The following is a 25,506-nucleotide window of genomic DNA, read 5'->3' as shown; positions in this document are numbered from 1 at the left end:
TAGTTCGCAGGGTAAATTTCGGCTTTCCAAATCCATTTGATGCAATTTTGTGGGAATTTCGAGTTTCAAAAATCTGCTGGAGGCTCCAGAACTGCTCAAAACGGTTTGAAAAAGTTTTCAATCGATTTGGCGTATTGCAGCTTTCTCGAACAATTTGGTAAAATTTTGATTTTTTCCCTCATTTTTGGCTCAAAGATTTTCAAAAATTCACTAAAAATCGAAAAAGGCACTTCAGCATTTAAAATTTTGACAGGTGATAAAATTTTGCCTGATATTTCGATCTACCTCTGTGGGGTTGAAAAAATTTCGTGCAAGTCCTTTGTTGGAACGCAAAATCTGCGATTTCGGCTGATCTGTCAATCAAATTGGCGCCATTTTGTAAGTAGGACCACTTTTTTTTTTAGTAAAAGGGCTAGAAATGTTCCTAAGGACTCCCCCTTTAAGAAAAAAGTTGTACCAGAGGATCGACCCGGGAAGGGGGGTGCAGTAGATCCTGATGCAGGCTCCCCGACTATTGCAGGTGAAATATTTCAAAAATTCAGAAATACTTATTCATTTTTTAAGTTTGTGTTTTTGTTTAAAACAGCGGGAAAATGTTTTCAATGTTTCACTGATAAAATTATAGCATGAAAAATTGCGTTTCTCGTCAATTCGTTGACAATTTGGGGGGGGGGTAGGGGATTTTTTCACATGTTCGTCTACAAATTGGTAAAAATATCTCAAAAATGCAAAAATATTCATTTTTTAGGTTTCCGATGGTATTTTTCAATAAGCGCCACATTTACAATTTTTTTCTCGGAAAAGAAAAAAAATGTCTGTCTAATTTTTTGATACCTACGTTATTCTACTCGTACGTAAAAAGAACTAAGTACGTAAAGCTAAGAATTTTTTCAGAATTTTAACTCGTGGACAATGTGAACATCGTAGTAATATATTTCAAATTATAATTTTTTAATCGATTTTTTTTAAGTTTTTGAAAGTGGCAACACTGATTTTGACATTATTTGTCGATTATCCTCCCAAAGTAGGTACCACAATTTGAAAAAAATTAGGTTCAAAATTCTATATCACGTACAACCGGAGCATTTTCCAACTATTTTCCATTTTCATACGTTTTAGAGAACTTTGAAGCTTCACATGGAATGACCCACTATATTTCACTGCAGTTTCTCTCAACACGACTGCAACCATAGCGTCTTCAGCTCTCTTTTTTCTACATATACCTAACCTAACCTTACCTAAAATTCTATAGGTAAAGAATTTTGCACAAATCGTTATTTTATTTTTTTTTGTTTTGTACGAATTTTCGTTTTGAAATTTAAAAAATAAGTACGTGCGTGTCTGAGGTATACCTAAGTATTGCTATCAGCTAGTATACAGTAATTTTTATCTTGATTTAGTTTATCTTTCGTTTTCAAGCCAAAATAGACTTAAACTGAAAACGATCGAAAATATCACGTAGGTATCTATTCATGTGTAGATAAGTAATCCAGTTGAAAGGAATTTCTCATGTTTGGTGAGTCGCGAATGCGCACGTTTGCGCATTTTTGCGCATCGAGCATGTGCTCCAGCCAACACTAACCATACTATATATAAATACACGTACCTAGTACCTTGTGGTGCCCGGGTCTTTTATGGTAATTGTGGTGCCCGCGTACATAGAGGATCACATATATATGTATGATAAAGGTGTTTTGGAGCAGTTTAGTTTTTTTGGTATTTTTAGTCATAGTGGTGCCCGTTATATAAACTTGGTACTTGCGGTGCCTGCCTCAAAAATTTTTTTTTCACCTTAGAGTGCATTTCATGAGATTCTACATCGTTTTATATAGAAAGACCTTGTGGTGCCCGATTTGGGCACCTCAAGACCAAAACCGGGCACCACAATGACTACGTATACTTAAAACGGGCACCACAATGACTAAGTTTAAATCTATACTTAAGTAATTAAGTTTTTTTCCATCAGACCGTACGTAGTTCTGCTTGGAGTTACTTCTAATTTTTACCTAAAGCTGTTCGTAAAGTAATTTTTTTTACAATGTTTATAAACAGTATAATAATGATCATTAGTGTTGTAATCGGTAAAATTGTGTTCGCACAGGTAAGAACTCCATCAGCTAAAAATGAGTTAGATATCGAATTTCTATAATATAAATACCACACAAGCTTTAGCTTCCAAATTTCATTAAATTTCAATTTAATAATAATTTTAAAAAAGGTAGATTGAAAGAAACAATTTGATAGGTATCTTTAAAGTATCATAGCAGCTAGGTTTGCATACTAGAAAGGTACAATGTACCTACCTACGTAATATGTACATAGGCACCTATCATTAAAATGCAGACATTTCATGAAGCTTTGTTTTTTTTTATGCAGGAAGAACCATCAACACCAACAGTAGCAGCAAAAAATATAAGTTCTAGCGAAAATACTCGTAATTCCACTTGTCTGGATATTCTGAAGAAGGATCCGAATGTTAAAGACGGTGAGCATAGTTATTTATCTTCCATGTAACTTATTCATGTAAATTACTTGTATGTAGGTACCCATTTTTAAAAATTATTTCCATTTTTGTGTAGGCTTATTTATGATAAACCCCATGACCAAATACGAAGACGACGAATACTCCGAGTTCCCAGTGTGGTGCGACTTCAGTAGAAATGAAACCGTGGTCTATCCTCTATTAAAAGACTCAAAAATAAGAGTACCGACTGATGTGTCAACTGCACGAGGCGAAGTATGGATAGAAAACATCGGTATGGAGGTTAGTAAATTTACCACATGTGCGATTTGTGCATACCCGCCATATTCTACTGAGAACTCGTCACTTTATAGTATGTATTTAATCGTGATTACAGATATATTATCCATTCGATAACAGCCAGATAAAAATACTTCAAGAAACTTCGAGATGGTGTTACCAAAACATCACTATTAAGTGTAAAAATCTGGTGGCGTTTTATGACGCTGTCCAAAACACTTTAGACAAAAGTATCAAGATTCTCGCATGGAACGATAAAGAGCTGACCCCACTGGGTCCATTAGATTTAAAACTGGAATCGGCTAAAGATGATTGTAAGGTAGGTAAATTTTGAATCTGGATATCTATATTTTTCTGTGGCTAGCAAAGGACCCATTCAAGATGAGTAATGCGAAACAAGATTTATAAGTTTGAAAAATGTAAAATTCGAGAAAATTTTCTGAAAATCCTCCCATATTACCCATTTATTTTATGAGTAAGCAACATTTTTTCGAAAAAGTTAGTTCAATTTTTTTTTTCAAGTTCAACTTGTTTTTGAATTTTTTTAAAAACAAATTTTCATGAATGTGTCTCTTGCTACAACAAAATACCGTAAATTACCTATTGCTCCTAATTTTTTTAAATCTATTTTTCATTTTTATTTTTTCAGTATAGGGACAATTCGAATGAATGGAAAGAAACTGTTATTGAATACTCCACTACAAGATGTGAGAGACTCCCCTTCGCAGACGTCGCCATACGAGACGGGGGGAGAGGACATGGCCAGTGGTTCAATGTAGAGATGGGACCGGTTCGTTTTTCATGGTAATATATGTATCCACAAATATTACTTAAATGTGTAGTCAACTTGTTTTGATTTTTTTTTTGTTTTTTTTTCAACCTACTTCTTACCATGTACATACATATGTATATATATAATTATTCTCATTGCATTTGTTTTTGTAATCTGAATTTTGTATTATTTTGTGTTGACTGATGTTTAATCTTCAATTTCATCTAAATTCATGTTTTATTATAATTTTTTATCTACGCATTGCCCATTTTTTATAAATAGTGTACCTATACCTACAATCCTACATACATTGTGTAGTACAGGTACCTATAGCTACCTAAATCATGAAAAATACCTGAGTAAATGCGTGCTACGCGTTTCCGTAGTAGTTGACAAATATTAATGACTAAAAAACATCATCTATTTTGTTCATCGAAACCATGTTTAGGTATTCCATTTACCACCCACTCAATGATCTCGCTTGGTCTCCCATGAGTGGTCTTCAAAATGCGAAAGGTGTTTTGCAGTCACCTCGGTATAGTATTTTTTGTATTCGAATGATCATTAAGATTTATATAGGGGTGAGTATACTTAAAAAGGAGAAGAGGGGAATGATGCCATAATCACCATACATGAAAGTTTACATTATAAATACGACCACCAAACTAAAGCACGAAAATTACATTAGAACCCTTTACTTACACTGCTTAAACCACCAAGTTAGGAACACTTGCGACCAAACAGGCTCCAAGTCGCATTCTTTCAGGACTCATTCAATGTAGTCCACGAATCATCCACCAAGTTGTAAACATCTGATCTATAAACAAGTACATTATATGTACATACAACTAAAGGGGCTCGAGTTTGGATTCCTTCCAGTGCTTATTCGATTGCTCGCGGATAGTATACGTTTGTGCAGTTGTATGATTTTTCTGTACAATATTGTGAATCGATTACGCTTTTTTTGAATTCATTGATACAATTAATTAAGAGAGCAGGGTTACTTTAACCTAAGTACTCATTTCTTTTCATTGAATGCCAAGTTTTATGCTTCTCAGTGGTGACTGGTCACATTGCCCGTTTTAATTTACTTTTTTTTCGAATTGAAATAATTTATTTGTAAAAATCAAGCAACTGGCAGTGACTCAAGATGTATCTTTTTTTGACATTCATTATTATTACAATATTCCATGGGGCATCAAGAAGTGTAGTAAGTGCATTTTGACTACCTACCTATAAATAATTGGAAAAAATTGACCAGTTACGAAAAAATAATATCTAATTGAAATGTTGTGGCAAAACCTAGGCCACTGTCATCAAAATCCAAGACTAGGTACTCTTAATAGAGCAGGAAAATAACGTAGAAAAGCGAGGGCAAAAAGGAAAAAAATTGGCACAATAATTTTTTCTTCGGGAATGTGTTCAGATGAACCCCCTGAACTACCAAAAAAAAACCGAACCTCCTAACCCTGGAGCTAATTTTTTTTAAGGGGCTAAAACCGGTTCCGATTTACGTTTTTTGCGATTTACTCCGAAAATATTGGGTTTACGAGAAAAACTACCAGGACTAAAAATGTTCCCCTTCAAATTCTCGACAATTTGATACCACGCTCGATACTCATCCCTCAAGAGGGGTGCCTAAAAAAAGGGGTAGAAAGAGTAGGTGTTTGAAAAAAAGTCAGTCCAATAAATTGATCAAGGTTACCACTGAATATCATTCGTTTTCACTCAATTTTTTTTTACAAAGTCTACTCGCCCAACTATTGATCACACCACCATTGATTGGTCTTCAACCCTCCCAAGGGGTTGGTGGGGGATGCTTGGTTTTTCAAGTAACACACAACTGAATACGAATTCAAAGTTATTTTCTGGGTCCAACTGCTGAAAGCCCCTCTGTGCCCCAAAAAGGGGGTTATAATTTTGAAAAATTGTGAAAAGTCGAGTGATATATCGAATGTTATGTTTTCGAGGTCGCTGAGTACGAATATGAACTTATTTTTTGTGTCCCACCCCCCAATGTCCCTCTGTGCTCCAACAAGGAGGCCGAAATTTCAAAAAATCATTAAAAAGTCTAGTGATATATCAAATGGAATGTTTTTGAGATCGCCAAGCACAAATATGAACATATTTTTTAGGTCCCATCCCCCAATGTCCCTCTGAGCTCCAACAAGGGGGCCGAAATTTCAAAAAATCATCAAAAAACCCGAGTGATATATTAAATAGAGTGTTTTTGAGGTCGCCAAGCACAAATATATGTTATTTCAATGAAATTCGACATGTATAATCATCCAACTAATTTATATTTTTAAATTTTGTCTAGGTATGTACTTACGTGCCACTCGAATTATATTTTTATGGGAAAGGAGGAGTTGCGATAAGGCCATTTTTTGGCCCCACCTAGTTTTCGACTCGATCATTCTAAAAATGTTGTAATAAATGTCCGAAATACGAATCCGTGGTTAGTTAACCCAAAATCACCATTTTTTGGGCCGCAGGGGTTCTCAAAGTTGCGAATAAGAAAATGATTTTAGGAACCACTGAGTATTATTTTCAAAAACTTTCTTAGCGTAAAATATTTGTTAGAAGCCGATAAACGTTATGAGAGGAGATTTTTTTATTTTCGACCCTCGGAGGCAGAAATTGGGGGGGGGGTTTGATTTTTTGAAAATTTTGGAACCCCCATTTTGATCTTACCCCTTTGAACCTCGCTAAAAAGCTTTTCACAGTTTATTAGTATCTGAGAGACCTCCATGCTACCAAATTTTGAGCTCAATAAAAATTTTCGCTGGTACTCAAAAATCCAATTTTTCATTTTTTTGTAATTTCGATATTTTGGGAACCCCTGGAAAACTAGAAACCTGCGATTTGCGCCAAACGTAACGTTTTGAGGTATATAATCGATTATCTATATGAAAAAGTTGAATTTAGCTCCCTGTGTATTCGTAATTTTGAACCCTTTTTTCAGAGCCCCCCATTTTAGGCACCCCTAAAAAAGGCGTTTATGCATATTTTTTGAAATAAATTGAAGAATTTACCTTTGAAGTACACTAGCAAGTGCTCGATAATTTTTCGAATGATTTTTCCACTAACTTTCAAAATTGAGCTATTTTGGGTCAAATCCTGAGATTTTTACTTTGATGAAATCGTGAAAACGTGATTTTAACATCTTTTCGAAGAGTTAAATCTCAGAATTTGACCCAAAATAGCTCAATTTTGAAAGTTAGTGGAAAAATCATTCGAAAAATTATCGAGCACTTGCTAGTGTACTTCAAATGTAAATTCTTCAATGTATTTCAAAAAATATGCATAAACGCCTTTCTTAGGGGTGCCTAAAATGGGGGGCTCTGAAAAAAGGGTTCAAAATTACGAATACACAGGGAGCTAAATTCAACTTTTTCATACAGAATCGATTATATACCTCAAAACGTTACGTTTGGCGCAAATCCCAAGTTTCTAGCTTTCCAGGGGTTCCCAAAATATCGAAATTACGAAAAATTGGAAAATTGGATTTTTGAGTGCCAGCGAAAATTTTTATTGAGCTCAAAATTTGGTAGCATGGAGGTCTCTCAGATACTAATAATAAACTGTGAAAAGCTTTTTAGCGAGGATCAAAGGGGTAGGTTCACAACGGTGGTTCCAAAATTTTTCAAATATCAAAACCCCCCAATTTCTGCCCCTGAGGGTCGAAAGTAGGAAAATCACCTCACATAATGTTTATCAGGTTTAAACAGATATTTTACGCCAAGAAAGTTTTTGAAAATAATACTTAGTGGTTCCTAAAATTATTTTTTTATTCGCAACTTTGGGAACCCCTGGAGCCCAAAAAATGGTCATTTTGGGTTAACTAACCACGGGTTCGTATTTCGGACATTTATTACAACATTTTTAGAGTGATCTAGTTGAAAACTAGGTGGGGCCAAAAAATGGCCTTATCGCAACTCCTCCTTTAAATGAAATTAATCATTTATAATGTTTCTTTTTTTGCTGGAAAAACTCATAAATTGATAACATATTTCAAAATAGAATCCCGAAAACACACCATTCGATATATTTATCACTGGACTTTTCATGATTTTTCAAAATTTGGCCCATTTTTGGAGCGAAGAGGGACATTGTGAGATTGGATCCGAAAAATAAGTTCATATTCGGACTCAGCAACCTCGAAAACATACCATTCGATACATCACTCGACTTTCCAAGATTTTTAGAAATTTGGCCTCTTTTTTGGAGCGAAGAGGGACATTGTGGGGTTGGACCTAAAAAATATGTTCATATTTGTGCTTGGTGACCTCAAAAACATTCTATTTGATATATCACTCGACTTTTTAATGATTTTTTGAAATTTCGGTCCCCTTGTTGGAGCACAGAGGGACATTGGGGGGGGGGACACAAAAAATAAGTTCATATTCGTACTCAGCGACCTCGAAAACATAACATTCGATATATCACTCGACTGTTCACGATTTTTCAAAATTTCAACCACCTTTTTGGGGCACAGAGGGGCTTTGAGGCGTTGAACCTAGAAAATAAGTTGATATTCGTATTCAACGACTTCGAAAACATATCATTCAATATATCGCATGAGATTCGTTTTTCAAATATATGATTCAGTTGTGTGTTACTTGAAAAACCAAGCATCCCCCACCAACCCCTTGGGAGGGTTGAAGACCAATCAATGGTGGTGTGATCAATAGTTGAGTGAGTAGACTTTGTTAAAAAAAATTTGAGTGAAAACGAATGATATTAAGTGGCGACTTTGATCAATTTATTGGACTGATTTTTTTTCAAACACCTACTCTTTCCACCCCTTTTTTTAGGCACCCCGCTTGAGGAATGGGTATCGAGCGTAGTATCAAATTGTCGAGAATTTGAAGGAGAACATTTTTAGTCCTGGTAGTTTTTCTCGTAAACCCAATATTTTCGGAGTAAATCGCAAAAAACGTAAATCGGAACCGGTTTTAGCCCCATAAAAAAATTAGCTCCAGGGTTATAGGAGGTTCTGTTTTTTTTTGGTAGTTCAGGGGGTTCATCTGAACACATTCCCGAAGAAAAAATTAATGTGCCAATTTTTTCCTTTTTAAACCCGCTATTTGCCTGCTCTATAAGATTCTATTGACTGTTAGAAAATTTGCAAATCGCTTAAATATTTTTTGGTACTCGATGACTTGGCGTTTTGAAAACATAAACAATGATCCTTCCTAATTATCTATCATATTTTTGTAGAATCCTTCAAAAATACATCGACCAAAAACATGCCGAGAAGTGTTTGACGGTGGTTTCGGAAATGAAGACCGTAAATATCACGTTGAAAAGTGGAATTATTACCTCCATACCATTTACGTACCTACTGTTGATAGAATTTGAAATCTAATTCAATTATTTTTCCAAATGTAGGTTCCTATTGGATAAATCCCAGCCAAGGTGATGAAAAATATATGATCTTAGCTGATTGTAAACTCAAAACACGTGAAACGTGTATATCCTCGTACCCATATCGTTCGAAAAAGTTTGATATTTCTGGGGCTAAATCAGAAGTTTGGTTAGGAAAACGACATCCCAGTTACCAGGTAAGCAACCAATATAAACACCTAGATAGCTTAATTACACCCTCAAGATGGAGTTTAGGGTATATAAATGAGATTTTCGAACTAGAAACTGGACTATACCCTGCACCTGTGCAAGTAAGAGTGAGGTTTCTCAAAAAAATGAAAAAAAGTCCTGAATCGGCTGGATCTTGACAAACATGAATGGGGAAGCTTATTTTAAATGGGAGACAACTCAGAAAAATTATAAACCCCATAGCTATTCAGGAAGCGGAGCCAGGGATCCTCAATGCAGGGTTATTTTTGAAAAAATTGTAGTTTTTTGGCAATGGCTTAGTCCCCTAAACAGCTGTGGCACTCAACATTTTTCTGGATAATCTCCCACTCAACGTAAGCTTTTTCACTAATTTTCGTCAAAATCTAGGATATGTTTTTTTATCCTACTAGTACAATAAAACACTACTTTATTCACTCTCGCTAGTCGCTCGAGTGATCAAATATGCGTTTTCTTCCCACGTTTGGATAAAATACCATTTTCGATGTACCCAAATAAACAGGATTGACAGTCGATGGGCTGACCAAAAGAGCTTGTGTGAAAATGTTAGATTGTTGTTGTTGAATTTTCTGCTGTTTTGAAGCATTATAGGAAATGCACCATTTTGCCTAAGTACCTAGGTAGTTTCAGATTGAGAATTAGTCTATCTAGCTCTAAATTCTGAGTACTTATATTATAGCAATAGAAAACATATAATTAATTTCACATGTTCCAACTTTCAGATCGATTACCGAGCAGATGCTAATCAGCTGAGAATGTTGCAACAGATGTCCAAATATGCAACACAAAGTATTACTTATCATTGTAAGAATGTTATTGTGTACTACGACAGTATCAACAAAAATTTTGAGAGAAGCGTAAAATTACGGGGATGGAATAATGATGAAATCACCCCGCAAAACCTTTCAAATTTACAATTTATGTCCGGTTACGACAATTGTCAGGTAAATACTATATCTATAAGTACCGAGTTTTTTTGGGAGCTTTTTTAATTTTTAAAATTCATCGATGTCTTGTTGTAACAGCATATAAACCATCCTCATAGCTCAGAAACGCGCATCACATACTCAACTAACGTACCTTCCCAACTTCCCATCACTGATATAGCAGTTCGAGATATCGGAAGACCTAGACAATATATTTACGTGGACATTGAACCTGTTTGCTTTCATTAATTTTCGAAATCAAAGCGGCTTGAGTAGCCCATGATGAGGGTTTCCGAAAGTTAGATTGAAAATTTCTAGTTGTATGCATAAAATTCAAGCAGTTTTTTCGGAGAGAACAACAAACAACTGGTGACAAACGATTAAAAATGGATGTGAATTCATCATACGGTTTCCACGACCAGCTATCAATATATCCTGAAAAAAATTTCGAGAGACAAACTTCTGTTTCCGAAATTATCTGCATTTCAAAGTTTTTTACCACAACTAGATTTTCAAGATTTATTGACAACTGGCTGTAAAAAACTTTCGTTTGAATTTTTTCGAAATGTAAAATTTATGAAATAAAAAATGTCCTAATATTACGAAAATGTATGCTTCCTGAATTTTTTTTCTACTCGTAATTTTCAGATTAGGTAGGTATATAACAACTTGAAACTTTCAAAAAATTTTGACAAATAATATTCTGAAAAAGACGGATCCCACCACATATGCTTCGAAAAGAATTAAGAAACCAATGATGGCGATATTTACAACAAAAAAAAAAAAAAAAAAAATTGAGCATGATCGAAGAATTTAAACTCAAAACCAAGCTGATTTTGCATGGAATGATCTAATGATGTCATTCTGATAATTTTTCTTTTAATTTGAAAAGGTATAAAGTAAGTAGGTAAGTACCTATTAAAAAAATAAATAAAAATATGAAAATGAAAAATATAAATCTGACGTCATATTTGTGTTCAGCGTTACCAAAAACATACTATTTCGTGTGTCGCAGTAACAAAAACACTTTTTTTAAAACTTTTATCCCATTTGGGGAGGGGATGGGGGCCGTGGATGTGGTCCATATATAAATTGTAAATTTGAAAGGTTTTGCGGAGTGATTTCATCATTATTCCATTCCAGTAATTTTACGCTTTTCTCAACATTTTTGTTGATACTGTCGTAGTACACAATAACATTCTTACAATGATAAGTAATACTTTGTGTTGCATATTTGGACATCTGTTGCAACATTCTCAGCTGATTAGCATCTGCTCGATAAGCGATCTGAAAGTTGGAACATGTGAAATTAATGAAGTTTTTTATCGCTATAAATAAGTAGGTACTCGTCGGAATTTAGAGCTAGACTAGATAATTCTAAATTCTCAATCTGACACTAGGTACTTAAACAAAATAGTGCATTTCCTATAATGCTTCAAAACAGCAGAAAATTCAACAACAACAATCTAACATTTTCACACAAACTCTTTTGGTCAGCCCATCGACTGTCAATCCTGTTTATTTGGGTACATAGAAAAAAAAACAACAACATAGGTAGGTATCCTAGATTTTGACGAAAATTAGTGAAAATCTTACTTTTAGTGGGGGATTATCCAGAAACACGGTTTATGTGTCACACGAATGAACCCATATTTTTTTAGGTTAATTACCCCTCTTGGGAAAGTTCTGGGGGCCATTTTACTGGGTCTAAACAAAAAATATGACGTCTTATTCGTGTTCAACGTCACTAAAAACGTACTATTTTATGTGTCGCACGAACAAACCCCCCATTTAGAATATTTACCCCATTTGAGGGGGTGCTGGGGGCCGTGGATGGGGTCCAATCAAAAATCTGACGTCATATTCGTGTTCAGCGTCACCAAAAACATACAATTCGATATATCACATGCCTCAGATTTCTCTTTGACAGTTTCACCCAAATTTGGGGCAGAGGGTGCTCTCCCACCAGTGAAAGATCTCATCTCGAAAATTGAATATTTTGAAAAAAATCATTAAAAGGTACATCTATGGAAATTTTTCAGAATTTTAAATGGTAGCTCCCACTTACAGCTTCATTTTTGAATTTGAACATTCAATTTGAAAGTTCAACTATCAACTTCTGAAAATTTAAAAATTCTTAAAAAGTTCAGAATGCAATGCCCTTTCGAACAGTGAAATCAGTTTTGATGAAAGTACATATCACAGCTTTGGAGGAATGCGCAGTTGAGGTTGATCAAGCCAGTGGTCCTCAAATGGGGGTCATTTTAGAAAATATCGTGTCTGACTTTTTCGGGATATAACCTGTGCAGTTCTTCGGTGTTTAACCTCAAAAATTGCAATTTGAGTTTCGAAACATTCTTATAACGGCCCAACTGAATCCAAAATTCAATGCCACTCTTCGCACTCTTCCACTGAATTTGGGGAGGGGGGGCCAAGATCCACAATAGGGAAGAACGCAAGCGTGGTCAGGGGGAGGTGTGGTTTCACTCCCATGTTTACCTAATAACTGAAAAAACATCTGCTCACCCTTGTTCCTTGACCCAATCCCACTATTGTTGAAAGTGTGCGAGCAGAGTTGGGGCGATTTGAATCGCCGAAAAGAATCAAGAAAGAACCCGATTCGAATCGCGATTCCCTGCAATGAAAGTATCGTACACTGCAAGAATCAAATTCCCTTATGGAGAATCGCAGCTCCTCGATGCCCTACATGAAATTTTGGACCAACATTTTTTTGGAAGTGGTCAACACAAATAATCAGTGCCATTTTCGTTGTTCTCGGAAAATTTTTAACTCCCTTTGATTGGTCACAAGGGTGATTTTTGAAACTTATAGATAAACAACCACTTTTTCTGTTGAAATGCTCTGTATGTAGAACTTCAGAAATTCACTGCGGCCTGTTGTGCCCGCGTTTTTTGATGAATATTTTCATTTGGCTTAATCGATGTAGGATAAAGTGGTGTACATGTGAACCCCCCCCCCATAAAAGTTGGGGTGTATTGTACCGAAAATAAAGGGAATTCGCCAAGAAAATGCATTCGAAGGGCCACAGCACGCAATTTGTACCTGGATACCACTCTAAAAAAAAAAAACATTTCCAGACTCGCCTAGGTACTATGCTCTATATCACCATGGACCTGTAGATATCTAAATACAAATACCTATTGAAAAACATTTCAGTCAATGCATGCTGCGCAACCGTCTACGCATCTCTGTGATTATTGACAAATATTAATGTCTACCTACTATTCATTCACCGAAACCATGTTTAGGTGCTCCATTTACCAGCCACTCGATGATCTCGCTTGGTCTTCGACGAGTGGTCATCAAAACGTCAAAGGTTTTTTGAAGCCACCTTGGTAGTATTCTTTTTATTCGAATGATCATTCAAATTATAGGAGTGAGTATAATTAAAAAGGAGAAGATGGAATTAATGCCAACATCACCATACATGACATTGTAAGTATTTAAATCTTATGTGAAAAAGACGACCACTAAAGTAAGGACGAAAATTACATTAGAACATTGCACACAACTTAAACCACAAAGTTAGGAACACTTGCGACTAAACAGGCTCGATGTCGCATTCTTTCAGGACTTATATTCAATCATATTCGTAGTCCACAAATTATATCCTCCAACTTGCAAAAAGGGCTCGAGTTCGCATTATTTCCAGTTCTCATTCGATTGCTCGCAGACAGTATAGGTACTCGTACATTTGTACAGTTGTACGTTTTTGTATGTATTTTCACCAACACTTTTTTCAAATTCTTTTTTTTTTAATTGAAATACCTATATTATTATGTAAAAAGCAAACCACCTGACTCATGATGTTTCTTTTCTTGACATTAATAATTATTACAATACTCCATGGAGCATCGAGAAGTGAAGTAAGTGCATTTAATTATAAATATTTGTAATATACCTACCCCCATTCTCCATCTCACTTGTTTTGAAAAAAATGGGCAATTTCCACAAAATAGTACGTATCTTCTATGTAATTGAAATTCTTTGCCGAAACCTAGGCCACTGTCTTCAAAATTCAAGACTACTCGTACTCTCAAGGTTCTAACGTGTGTTTGAAAATTTGCAAATCACTTAAATGTTTTTCGGCAAATTTGTGTTTCGAAAATAGGTGAAAAAAATTTGATAATTGTTTGGACTTTTTTTCGATTTTTTGAAATTGACAATAATGACAAAAAAGTTGTCACCATTGTACTCCTAAATATTCCACCAGTTTCAAGAATGATATCTTTTGATGATTTGAAATAAGTACCCATAATTAACGAGGGCTATTCGAAAAGATAGTTAAGAGTCCGATTCAACCGATCGGTTCGGTAGAAACCTAAAATTTGTCTTGGATTTTAAGGACAACTGAAATGTTTCGAAGCAAGATGTATCAAGGAAATGGACCATTTCCCACAGGTTAGGTAAAGATTAGAGTGGGAAAAACACGATTTTCTGGGAAATGCCCCCTCCTCGAAGACCCAACTCCCTTCCGGGGCCACCTCCACGGTCACCTCTGGTGCTGAAAATCTTTCAAACCAAAATGAAAATCTCTACCATCTAAATTCGTTCAAAACTCCGACATTCGCTCTAATTATCTATTATATTTTTTATAGAAACCACCAACCATATATCACGCAAAAACATGCCGAGAAATGTTCGACGGTCCTTTCGGAAAGCATCGAGACGGTAAACATCACGTTTGGTACTTATCTAATTGAGGAGCTGAGAATCAAAACTCACATTTGCCACCATAAACGATTTTGAGAAAAACGCGAAAAACTGAGTTAGTAGTGTTGCCAGTTGAAAAAACTTATAATACCAAAATGAATCATTAGATAGCGCTACTAGCACACGATTCCGTGTGTTGGCTGATTTTCACCTAGCTCCCTTCTGCTTTAATATCCAGACAAAGAATGGCAAATGTGAGTTTTGACTCCAAGATTTGCGATCAAATTTTTTTTCACTGTTTTAATTACGATGATAGGGAAAAGTTTGATAACAAGCTGAATTTTGGTACTGGGGGTTTTTTGATACGCTGAACACGAATTTGGAGTGTCCAGGTGAATCCAGTGTACGCTTCCCCCTTTTTTTGTGGACCTTAGGCCCCCAAAATTTGTTTTTTTGCGTTTAAGTCCGAAAATATGCAATTTTATGCAAAATTTATGTTTTTTGGGTCGCAGAATACGAATTTGACAATATTTTTTTGTAGGGGTGGGGGATGAGAGGGTGAGGGGGCGAGAAATTCAAAATTTGACTATTAATGATGTGTGATATGTTGAAATGTATGTTTTTGAGAGTGTAGATCACGAATTTGACAATATTTTTTTCGTAGGGGTCAATGGTGGGGGCTGAGGGGTGAAAATGGTTGAAAATTCAAAATTTGACTATAATGATGTGTGATATGTCGAAATGTATGTTTTCGAGGTTGTAGATCGCGAATTTGACAATATTTTTTTCGTAAGGGTGAATGGTGGGGAATGAAGAGGGTGAAAAATTCAAAATTTGACCATAATGATGTGTGATATGTCGAAATGTATGTTTTTGAAGGTGTAGATCACGAATTTGACAATATTTTTTCCGTACGGGTGAATTGTGGGGGATGAAGGGGTGAAAACGGTGAAAAATTCAAAATTTGACCATAATGATGTGTGATATGTCAAAATGTATGTTTTTGAAGGTGTAGAAAAGGTGAAGGGTGGGCGATGTAGAATTTTCTATTGGAGAGCCGTCAAAGTTCCTGGAAGAAAAAATTTGTAACATTTAAACAAAATTTACCATGATTTTTCACTATAATTGACTGTTGTGGTCTCCGGGGCATTCGGGGGCAAAAATGGCAAATGACATCTTGAAATACACTACCTTAAGTACTAGCCCCTGGGATTTCCCGTGCATCTACGTGCAAAAATTTGTTCTATTCCTATTTATGTGGCAGAGTAGGCAAAAAACGGAGTTTTAACGTAAATTAAACCTCTATAATGACTTTATAACAACTAAAATCGAATAAATTGATGAAAATTACTCACTTTCAGTTGAATTATTCATACTTGGGACATTTCGACATATCACACATCATTATAGTCAAATTTTGAATTGTCCGCCGTTTTCACCCCCTTCATCCCCCACAATTCACCCCTACGAAAAAAAAAATTGTCAAATTCGTGATCTACACCCTCAAAAACATACATTTCGACATATCACACATCATTATGGTCAAATTTTGAATTTTTCACCCCCTTCATCCCCCACCATTACCCCTTCGAAAAAAATATTGTCAAATTCGTGATCTACAACCTCGAAAACATACATTTTGACATATCACACATCATTATGGTCACATTTTGAATTTTTCACCCCTTCATCCCCCACCATCAACCCTTACGAAATAAATATTGTCAAATTCGTGATCTACAACCACGAAAACATACATTTTGACATATCACACATCATTATAGTCAAATTTTGAATTTTTAACCATTTTCACCCCTCAGCCCCCACCATTGACCCCTACGAAAAAAATATTGTCAAATTCGTGATCTACACCCTCAAAAACATACATTTCGACATATCACACATCATTACAGTGAAATTTTGAATTTCTCGCCCTCTCACTCCTCATCTCCCACCCCTACAAAAAAAATATTGTCAAATTCGTATTCTGCGACCCAATAAACATAAGGGAGGATACCATTGTACTTTTTTTTTAGGGTTCATTGTATGTTTTTTAATTACGCCCGTTTTGGGGGTGCTCACAGTCCACTGTGCACCCCTACTTTGAGTGACCATAGGTCCACCCCTTTGGGGTGGGAAACTTCGCTGACTCTTCATTCGACGTGGAATAGTAAAACGAAATCGATGAGAAGCATTTTGCATAAAATTGCATATTTTCGGACCTGAACGCATAAAAACAAATTTGTGGGCTTAAGGTCCACAAAAAAGGGGGAAGCGTACACCGGATTCACCTGGACCTGGACACCCCAAATTCGTGTTCAGCGTATCAAAAAACCCCCGTGTACCAAAATTCAGCTTGTTATCAAACTTTTCCCTATGGAATTTTGCAAACAAAACTAAGTTTTGATTCTAACCCTTGGTTTTGAAAGTGAATTTCACACCAAAATGACTTTGATCCAAAAAAAACGAATATGTCACATTATAGAGTGTAAAACGGTGTATCCAAATCTGCCATAAAACGGTTTTTTTTTGGCAAATGTGAGTTTTGATTCTCAGCTCCTCAATTAATCATTTTTTCAAATGCAATTAGGTTTCTATTTGATAAATCCCAGCCAAGGCGATCCAAAAAATTCCATCTATGTTTATTGTATATTTGAAACACGTGAAACATGCTTACATTTGAAATCACCCACGAGTAAACTTTTGTTTGATGCTTCTACGGTTAAATCAGATGTTTGGATAGTAAAAAGCAATCCCAGACGGTACCAGGTATGCAACTATTTAAACAGCTAGATAGCTTACTTACACTCCCAAGGTGGAGTATTTTTTAAAGCGATAAAAAATGTGAATAATTTCACCTGTTCTAACTTTCAGTTCACTTACGAAGTAGATGCTAATCAGCTAAGAATTTTGCAACAAATATCCAAATCAGCTTCACAAACTATTATTTATCTTTGTAAGAATACCATCGTCTATTACGACAGTATCAACAAAAATTTCGATAAAAGTGTAAAACTACTGGGATGGAATAATGACGAAATCACTCCGCAAAACCTTTCAAATTTACAATTTATGTCCGGTCATGATGGTTGTCAGGTAATTTACTAAATCTAGAAGTAGGTACAGAGTGTTTTTTTGGGGGGGGGGGGGTCGGCTTTTTTCATTTTTAATGTTCTCGATGTCTTGTTCAAACAGCATAAAAACGATTGGTGGTCAAATACACGCATCCTGTACTCAACTAACATACCTTCCCAACTTCCCATCACTGATATTGCAATTCGAGATGTCGGGAGACCTGGACAATTTATTGATGTGCACATTGGACGAGTTTGCTTTCTTTAATTTTCGAAGAATGGAGTGATTGGTGGAAATGCGAAATGAATCAAGACGCTTGAGTAAGTCAACGAAAAGGAGCTGCGTTGATCAGAATTGGTTAATTGATTGGGTATAATTATGCAACTCTATTCGTAGAAGGAAAAAAATTTCGAGAGACAAAAAATATTCGGTTTGTTGAATTTTTACCACGAATAGATTTTCAGAATTTTATTGACAACTGATTGAAAAAAATATTCGTTTGAAATGCTTCGAAATGTAATAATTTATGAAATAGAAAATGTTAGATAATATCACAACAATTTATGCATCCTGAATTATTGTTGCTTAAATTTTCAAATTAGATACCTGTAAGCTATAGGTGTAGCATTAAGAGTTAACAGTACTTAAGCTACCATTTGAAAAATGTTAATAAAATTAACAAAATGTGTACTTGCATAATATAGAATAATAATTCAGAAGGGGTATAATAAAATTATGTATCTCTATTGAGAGAATGAAAAAAAAATTTCGAGAGGCAACTTTTCTGTTTCCGAAATTAATTTGCATTTGAAAGTTTTTTCCACAACTAGATTTTCAGGATTTTATAAAAGCATTCGTTTGAACTGTTTCGAAATGTAACAATTTATGAAATAAAAAATTTTCTAATATTACGAAAATTTATGCTTCCTTAATTTTTTCTCTACTCGTAATTTTCAGATTAAATATTTATAACTTCGAACTTGGACCCCACCACACCTGCTTCAAAAAGAATTAAGAAGCTAAAGATAGCGATATTAACATAAGAAAGAATTTTGATCAAAATCGAAGAATTTAAACTCAAAACCAAGCTGATTTAGCATGGGAATGATCTGAAAGCTGTAACTGATTTTTTTGGAAAGTCTCTGGCTCCAATTACAATAATGTCGTAGAAAGATAATTTTAAAAATCCCGATTACTTATCGAAAGTTCTGCTTGACAGATCTCACTGCATTCGAAAAATTTTGTTTTAGCTTAATCTTCAATTTTGACTCTAGGTATGCAATAAAAAAAAAAATTGAATGTTGATGGGTAGAAAGAACCTGATTCGGATCGTGATTCCTTTGCAATGAAATTGAATCGTGCACTGCATGAATCTGATTCCCTATTAATGGAGAATCACAGCTTCTTCGATGCCCTGCATGAAATTTTGGTTCAGGATACATTGAGAGCTGATCACTATGATGAATTCACATCCATAACCCTCATCATGGGCTACTCAATCCACTTTGATTTCGAAAATTAAACAAAGAATTGTCTAGGTCTTCCGACATCTAAAGCTGCTATATCAATGATGGGAAGTTGGGAAGGTACGTTAGTTCAGTATATGATACGCGTTTTTGACCCCTGAAGAAGCCCCAAAAAAAACTTGGTAGGTACTCATAGATTTAGTATTTACCTGACAACTGTCATAACCGGAAATAAATTGTAAATTTGAAAGGTTTTGCGGAATAATTTCTTAATTATTCCATCCCAGTTATTTCACGCATTTCTCAAAATTTTTGTCGATACCTACTGTCGTAATAGACGATGGCATTTTTACAAAGATAAATAATAGTTTGTGAAGCTGATTTGGATATTTGTTGCAAAATTCTTAGCTGATTAGCATCTACTTCGTAAGCGAACTGAAAGTTGGAACAGGTGAAATTATTGACATTTTCTATCGCTTTAAAAAATACTCCACCTTGGGAGTGTAAGTAAGCTACTCGTATCTAGGTGTTTAAATAGTTGCATACCTGGTACCGTCTGGGATTGCTTTTTACTATCCAAATTTGGATATTTGTTGCAATATTCTCATCTGATTAGTATCAAATACTGGGTAAACTATCTGGCACACGTGAAATCGAAAATTTTCACACAAAAGCTCTTTTGATCCGCCTATCGACTGTCAATCCTGTTTATTTGGGTGCATCAAAAAAAAAACATATTCTAGATTTTGACGAAAATTAGTGGAGAAGTTTACTTTGAGTGGGAGATTATCCAGAAAAATTTTTGAGTGGCGCAGCGGTTCATGCGATCAAGCCAGTGGTCCTCAAATTGGGGTCATTTTAGAAAATATCGTGTCTGACTTTTTCGGGATATAACCTGTGCAGTTCTTCGGTGTTTAACCTCAAAAATTGCAATTTGATGAGTTTCGAAACATTCTTAACGGTTTAATTGAATCCAATATTCAATGCCACTCTTCGCACTCTTCCACTGAATTTGGGGGGGGGGGCAAGATCCACAATAGGGGAGAACGCAAGCGTGGTCGGATGGGGGGGAGGTTGTGTGCTGGTTTCACTCCCATGTTTACCTAACTGAGAAAACATCAGCTCACCCTTGTCCCTTGACCCAATCCAACTATTATTTAAAGTGTGCGAGCAGAGTTGGGGCTATTCGAATCATCGAAAAGAACCAAGAAAGAACCCGATTCGAATCGCGATTCCCTGCTATGAAAGAATCGTGCACTGCAAGAATCCAATTCCCTTATGGAGAATCGCAGCTCCTCGATGCTCTGCATGAAGTTTTGGACCAACATTTTTTTGGAGGTGGTAAACACAAAAAACCAGTGCCATTTTTGTTGTTCTCAGGAAATTTTAACTCCCTTTGATTGGTCACAAAGGTGATTTTTGAGGGAGAACGAATTGAAAAATATTTATCATAAGGCGTTAGGAGCAGATCGTGTCTATAAGACTTCATACAATAACGCCACCTTAAGGTGAATACTTGTAAGTACTTGTTTTCAGGTAGGCGTAGTCAAACAAACATTATTTTGTTTTCTTTATAACTACCAAGTACCTATTCCTCAACTGTCGTGCTGCCTTCATAAATTGAATTAGGCAACTTCTTTCTTCCTCTCGTGAAATATCAAATAGCGTTGCATTCGCCAACCATTTTAAGAGGTTTTTGACATTTGTTGACGCATTTTTGGCAAAGTTTTTCAATACTTTACCATTGTTCAGGTCACTCTCAGTTATTTTAAAGCTTTTTTTGAGTGCTTTCACACTTTTTCAACACATTTTCGATCCTTTTTTATGCATTTCATCAGGCAACTTTTAGCAAAATTTCAATAGTTTCAGTCATTTTTAGTGATTTTAATGTTATTTTTGAGCGTTTTTGAGTCATCTTCACGTATATGTTACCGACTATATATTTTTCTTAAAATTACGTGAAAATGTTGAAAAAAAGCATAAAAGCATTGAAAATACCAAAAACCAAAGAAGTAAACATATTGAAAAAAAAAACATTAAATTATGTACCTATTACTAAAAGATGAAAATTTTAAAAACGGCGATGAAATTTCAATAAAAGTTGTCCAAAAATCATAAAAAAGTGTTGAAATGATGGAAAAATGTCAAATTCATTAAAATCACTGAAAATTGAAAATGTTGAACACACTTTTTAACACTTTTTCAAGTTTTTTTTTTTTTCAAAATTTTTCCCGAAGGAGAAACGATTGGGTGTAAATTTGAACAGATCTTCGCAGATCTGATTGATGTAATCAGATCAAACCTTAATCATATCCGGACCGTCTTGGATCTAATTTGGGACTGAACATGCTCGATGTCGCATTCTTACAGGACTTACTCAATAATATAGGTAGGTACTCGTAGTCCACGAATCATCCTCCAATTTGCAAAAAGAGCTCGAGTTTGCATTCTTTTCAGTTCTCATTCGACTCCTCGCAGATAGTACATAAATAACTCATACATTTGTACAGTTTGTACGTTTTTGAATTTTATTCATACTTGTACGATTGTGGATCAATTACTAACACTTTTTTCGAATTCATTTTTTTTTTTTTTTTAAATTGAAATACATTATTGTGTAAAGAGCAAACAACTGACAGTGATCACCTGACTCATTATGTTTCTTTTCGTGACATTCATTTGATTTCGAAAAAAATCGAAGACCCATCCCTCCTGTAGGGTCCCTCCGACGCTAAAAATCTTTCAACTCGTAAAATGAAAATCGTCACCATCTAAATTCGTTCAAAACTCTCTGACATTTTGTTTTAGCGAACCATCCTTAGTAAGATCTAAGTATCATATTTTTGTAGAATCTTCCAAAAATACAACGAGCCAAAACATACTGAGAAATGTTCGACGATACTTTAGAGGATTGAGACTGTAAGTATCACGGTGAAAAGTTGATTTATTAGCTCCGTACCATTTACTAGATATTGATAGAATTTGAAAATTTTTAATTTTTCGACGGTTAAATCAGAATATTATGTTAGTAAAAAATGACCCCAGTTACGAGGTAGGCAACTAATTAAACACTTGGACAGCTTACTTACACTCTCACGGTGTAGCTTAAGGTAATAATGAGGCTTTTGAACTGAAAACTATATAGACCACCCACCTACGCACGTAAATGTGTATGTTCACATACCCTTCGAGTTAGAGGGACAAGATATCAAGTTTAAGTAATGTTTTCAAATCCAACGTGTGATATTCCCAAAAAAAAAGTGCAATTTGTCTAGTTTCTGAGCAAAAAGTCTACCTCAGCATCCCAAGTATTTATGTAGGTATTTAAAGAGATATAAAATAATGTAATAGTACCTACATTTAAAATGTAACTTATTTGAAAAATGTTAATAAAATTAACAAAAGATGTACTTACATAGAATTATGATTCCAATCAGCACTTCTAAACGCGATTTCTTTACTCCTGCCATCTTGAGAGTTGAAACGAAGAATTAGGTAGGTACCTAATTATAACTTTAAATATAGTACACCAGGAGGAACCACGAAGAAGTATATACACGACGACGGACCCAAAAATATTAATTATTGGGAATATGTGCCACTAAATGTCAAATTTAGAGGAGTAAAAATTGCATTAAAATGCTAAAACTAAATAGTACACCGACAAACGACAACACAACATTATTAATTATAACACAATGCAAAAATATTAATTACGATATAACACCAATTAGGTATACATACACCAATACACTCACGCGAAATTTTTCTACTACTCGTATGTACACTGTACCTAGGACGAATCGCAACTGACAGAAGGACATGCCACAGCCACAAAAATTAGAAACCCCCAAACCAAGCTGCCTATTGTCCAAAAAAATTCTTTCAATTTTCTTATCTAACTTGTATTTTTGAACATCTGCCTTCATTTCCATCCGTTTACAGTTTCAATCCTGATTTTCACAGAATTATGCATTCATTGAGATCTCTTTTCATTCTTTATCTCTTTCCAAGCAACATTCATCTATTGTTTTATCTTCCGCAGTCTCCCACAATACACCTGCAACCATAGATAGATTCTGTATCACCCTAACCACATCGCACCGTTTTCAGCTATTTCTTATCTATACATACGAGAATTTTTTTACTTGAATCGTTATCTCAGTTCATCCTGTTAGTTTTTTTGTTCAAATTTTCGTTTTAAAATTGGGAGAATAATTACGTGTGTGTTGTAGGCATGCTATGCTATTGCTAATGTTGATTTGGTTTATTATTTTTTGGTTTCAAGTCATGATGGACATACTTACAGTTACATACAAGATGAAACCAATCGAAAGTATCACGTAGGTACCTATCTATTCATGTGTATACCTACCTGATAATCCTGATTCTTAAACATTATGGTAAGGTATTTCAACCAAAACAATCTTCGAGGAGTTTACTTTACTTACTTGCAATTCGCAAATAAAATTCATCTAGGGTAATTCCAGGGAAAAAATTATTGTTTGAAGAGTGTCTATTGATGGAAAAATTGTGATTCCACCACCGATGATATTTATGGAAGTATCTATAATATCATTCTAATACGTGTTTATGTGTAAACAAACGTATAAAAATGGCGAATGTCGTCGTATTAAATCGATTTTTCTGAAATCATGATCTTGTAAGCCAATCATAAATTTTTAATCGCAAATTTTTGTCTCATCACTCATCAGTTTCAATTTTTCTAACTTTTCTTCAGTAGTGTGGGAGCTGGGAATAAGAGTTGATTTTTTCCATAAAATGGTAAACAACTAAAAAATAAAAAGAATAAACTACCTACGTAATATTACGTCAATGAAGAACACTTTTCCCCCATGATCTCAGAACTACCATTCCATCTTCTTTCCCTCCAACCCTCCTACCCAAGGTATGATTACCTGATTAGGTACAGGTCATCAATAATAACGAGCAAGGCGAGAATTTTTGCGACGAAATGTGGGTTGGTAGCACTGAATTTGATCAGAATACATCGGTTCAATGCTGCCAACCTATTTTTTGTTGTGGAAATTCCTGTTAGCTTGGCTCGATATTATTGGAGATAATAGGATGAGATCTCTTCGAATTTTAGAGTTCGACCATTTACATACATATTATAAGCCACCATTTATGATAAAAAATATCTGAATTCTGAATACATTCATTAACCTGACGCACACAAGGAGCATTGTGATTGGTTGACGTTTCCAGTGGTAGGTACCTTTTTTGAAAAGGTACGTACATACTTTTCGTAGGTAGGTATGACTTCGCGAGGACAAACATGGCCTATGCATAATTACGTGGAAATTGATGAGGATTGGCAATCCGTATGGCGTATATGCAATATAATATACAGGGAGATCCTTTATCAACTTTAACTGGAAACAAACAATAGGGACAGAGAAGGTAATTCTCTTTTAGAAGCCTGCTATATGCGGAAGTGGTTCGCGCACATTCCTAAACATCGTAACTGATCGTTTGCGCATCAACTTGAGACTTGTTTGCGCATAGGAAACTTAGGTTAGCGATGCATAGGAACAAAAGAACTCATTTACGCACATATTTTCCTTCTCACTTTCACTTTCACATACTCAGGACCATCTGCTTTATCAGCAGGTGTACCAACTAAAGCATCTGTTGTCCAGTCACTCAATTCTTTTTCTTGAGTCAGTTGCAATCCAATTTTTTCCAAAATTGTAAAAAAATAACATTTTTTGACAAAATTGCCATAAAAAAGTCCTGTTTAATTTTTATTTATTCATTTTTTTTTGTCAAGATGGCTTCATTTTTACCAAAACCGTCAAAAAGTAGGTATCAGTTTTTACTAAAATTGTCACGAAGTCTAATTTGACTTAATTGTTTTTAAAAAAATTCGCCCTTTTTGACAAATAATGTTAGAAAATGTCCTTTTCTTGTCAAAATTGGCGAAAAATTGAATTTTGAGTGAAATGAAACGGCCGGTTGACAATAATTTTGTCAAAAAATGTGATATTTCGCAATTTTGAAAAACATTAAATTTAGGTTTTTTTTGGTAATTTAATGAAAAATGATATTTTTTGACAGTTTTAGTTAAAAATAGAACTTTCCGCCAATTTTGGGCAAAAAAAAACTTTTTTTACAATTCTGTCAAAAAAATGTTGTACTTTTTGTGACGATTTCGGTAAAATTGAGGCTTTTTGACTGTCCTGATTTTTACTTTACCTAATTGCCCATTAA

The 25,506-nt window shown here is 34.9% G+C and overlaps 4 protein-coding genes across 6 annotated transcripts in view; 3 read left to right on the top strand and 1 right to left on the bottom strand.

Moving 5' to 3' along the window:
• The window catches only part of LOC135845225 (uncharacterized), a 33,059-nt gene extending 9,989 nt beyond the window's left edge, over positions 1–23,070 (bottom strand). Inside the window, exon 1 of the mRNA XM_065363689.1 lies at positions 22,688–23,070. Within this exon, the coding sequence (XP_065219761.1) occupies positions 22,688–22,742 (55 nt within the window). The 5' untranslated portion in view covers positions 22,743–23,070. The remainder of the gene's footprint in view (positions 1–22,687) is intronic.
• Positions 1,573–3,792, top strand: LOC135843730 (collagen alpha-2(I) chain-like). Of its 3 annotated transcripts, none has more exons than XM_065361701.1 (6): positions 1,573–1,689; positions 1,967–2,101; positions 2,377–2,485; positions 2,580–2,764; positions 2,859–3,080; positions 3,411–3,792. In XM_065361701.1, exons 2-6 carry the CDS (start codon positions 2,039–2,041, stop codon positions 3,567–3,569), a joined length of 738 nt encoding a protein of 245 aa, XP_065217773.1. In that variant the 5' UTR covers positions 1,573–1,689; positions 1,967–2,038; the 3' UTR covers positions 3,570–3,792. The 3 variants fall into 3 exon arrangements, with proteins under 3 accessions (XP_065217773.1, XP_065217775.1, XP_065217774.1); XM_065361703.1 differs by having other exon boundaries at positions 1,579–1,689; positions 2,053–2,101; XM_065361702.1 differs by having other exon boundaries at positions 1,582–1,678.
• LOC135844543 (collagen alpha-2(I) chain-like) lies at positions 4,376–10,653 on the top strand. Its single transcript, XM_065362762.1, has 5 exons — positions 4,376–4,743; positions 8,757–8,826; positions 8,928–9,100; positions 9,854–10,075; positions 10,157–10,653. The coding sequence occupies exons 1-5, from the start codon at positions 4,684–4,686 to the stop codon at positions 10,304–10,306; spliced, it is 675 nt and encodes a 224-aa protein (XP_065218834.1). The 5' UTR covers positions 4,376–4,683; the 3' UTR covers positions 10,307–10,653.
• Positions 13,715–18,716, top strand: LOC135844088 (collagen alpha-2(I) chain-like). Its single transcript, XM_065362196.1, has 5 exons — positions 13,715–13,944; positions 14,677–14,749; positions 17,322–17,500; positions 17,606–17,827; positions 17,927–18,716. The coding sequence occupies exons 1-5, from the start codon at positions 13,882–13,884 to the stop codon at positions 18,071–18,073; spliced, it is 684 nt and encodes a 227-aa protein (XP_065218268.1). The 5' UTR covers positions 13,715–13,881; the 3' UTR covers positions 18,074–18,716.
• Positions 23,071–25,506: the final 2,436 nt, after the last annotated feature.

Source organism: Planococcus citri, chromosome 4 (genome assembly GCF_950023065.1).
Source record: "Planococcus citri chromosome 4, ihPlaCitr1.1, whole genome shotgun sequence".
NCBI lineage: Eukaryota > Metazoa > Arthropoda > Insecta > Hemiptera > Pseudococcidae > Planococcus > Planococcus citri.
Note: the sequence above shows the minus strand (reverse complement) of the source record. Positions and strands in the feature narration are given on the sequence as shown.

Excerpts from the sequence above, each read along its gene's own strand:
- LOC135844543 (XM_065362762.1), top strand. The coding sequence starts at position 4,684 with ATGTATCTTTTTTTGACATTCATTATTATTACAATATTCCATGGGGCA. Across the intron at positions 8,827-8,927 it reads TGGTTTCGGAAATGAAGACC|GTTCCTATTGGATAAATCCC; the intron begins GTAAATATCACG and ends TTCCAAATGTAG. Across the intron at positions 9,101-9,853 it reads AACGACATCCCAGTTACCAG|ATCGATTACCGAGCAGATGC; the intron begins GTAAGCAACCAA and ends TCCAACTTTCAG.
- LOC135843730 (XM_065361701.1), top strand. The coding sequence starts at position 2,039 with ATGTTTATAAACAGTATAATAATGATCATTAGTGTTGTAATCGGTAAA. Across the intron at positions 2,486-2,579 it reads GGATCCGAATGTTAAAGACG|GCTTATTTATGATAAACCCC; the intron begins GTGAGCATAGTT and ends ATTTTTGTGTAG. Across the intron at positions 3,081-3,410 it reads CGGCTAAAGATGATTGTAAG|TATAGGGACAATTCGAATGA; the intron begins GTAGGTAAATTT and ends TTATTTTTTCAG.
- LOC135844088 (XM_065362196.1), top strand. The coding sequence starts at position 13,882 with ATGATGTTTCTTTTCTTGACATTAATAATTATTACAATACTCCATGGA. Across the intron at positions 17,501-17,605 it reads GCAATCCCAGACGGTACCAG|TTCACTTACGAAGTAGATGC; the intron begins GTATGCAACTAT and ends TCTAACTTTCAG. Across the intron at positions 17,828-17,926 it reads CCGGTCATGATGGTTGTCAG|CATAAAAACGATTGGTGGTC; the intron begins GTAATTTACTAA and ends TTGTTCAAACAG.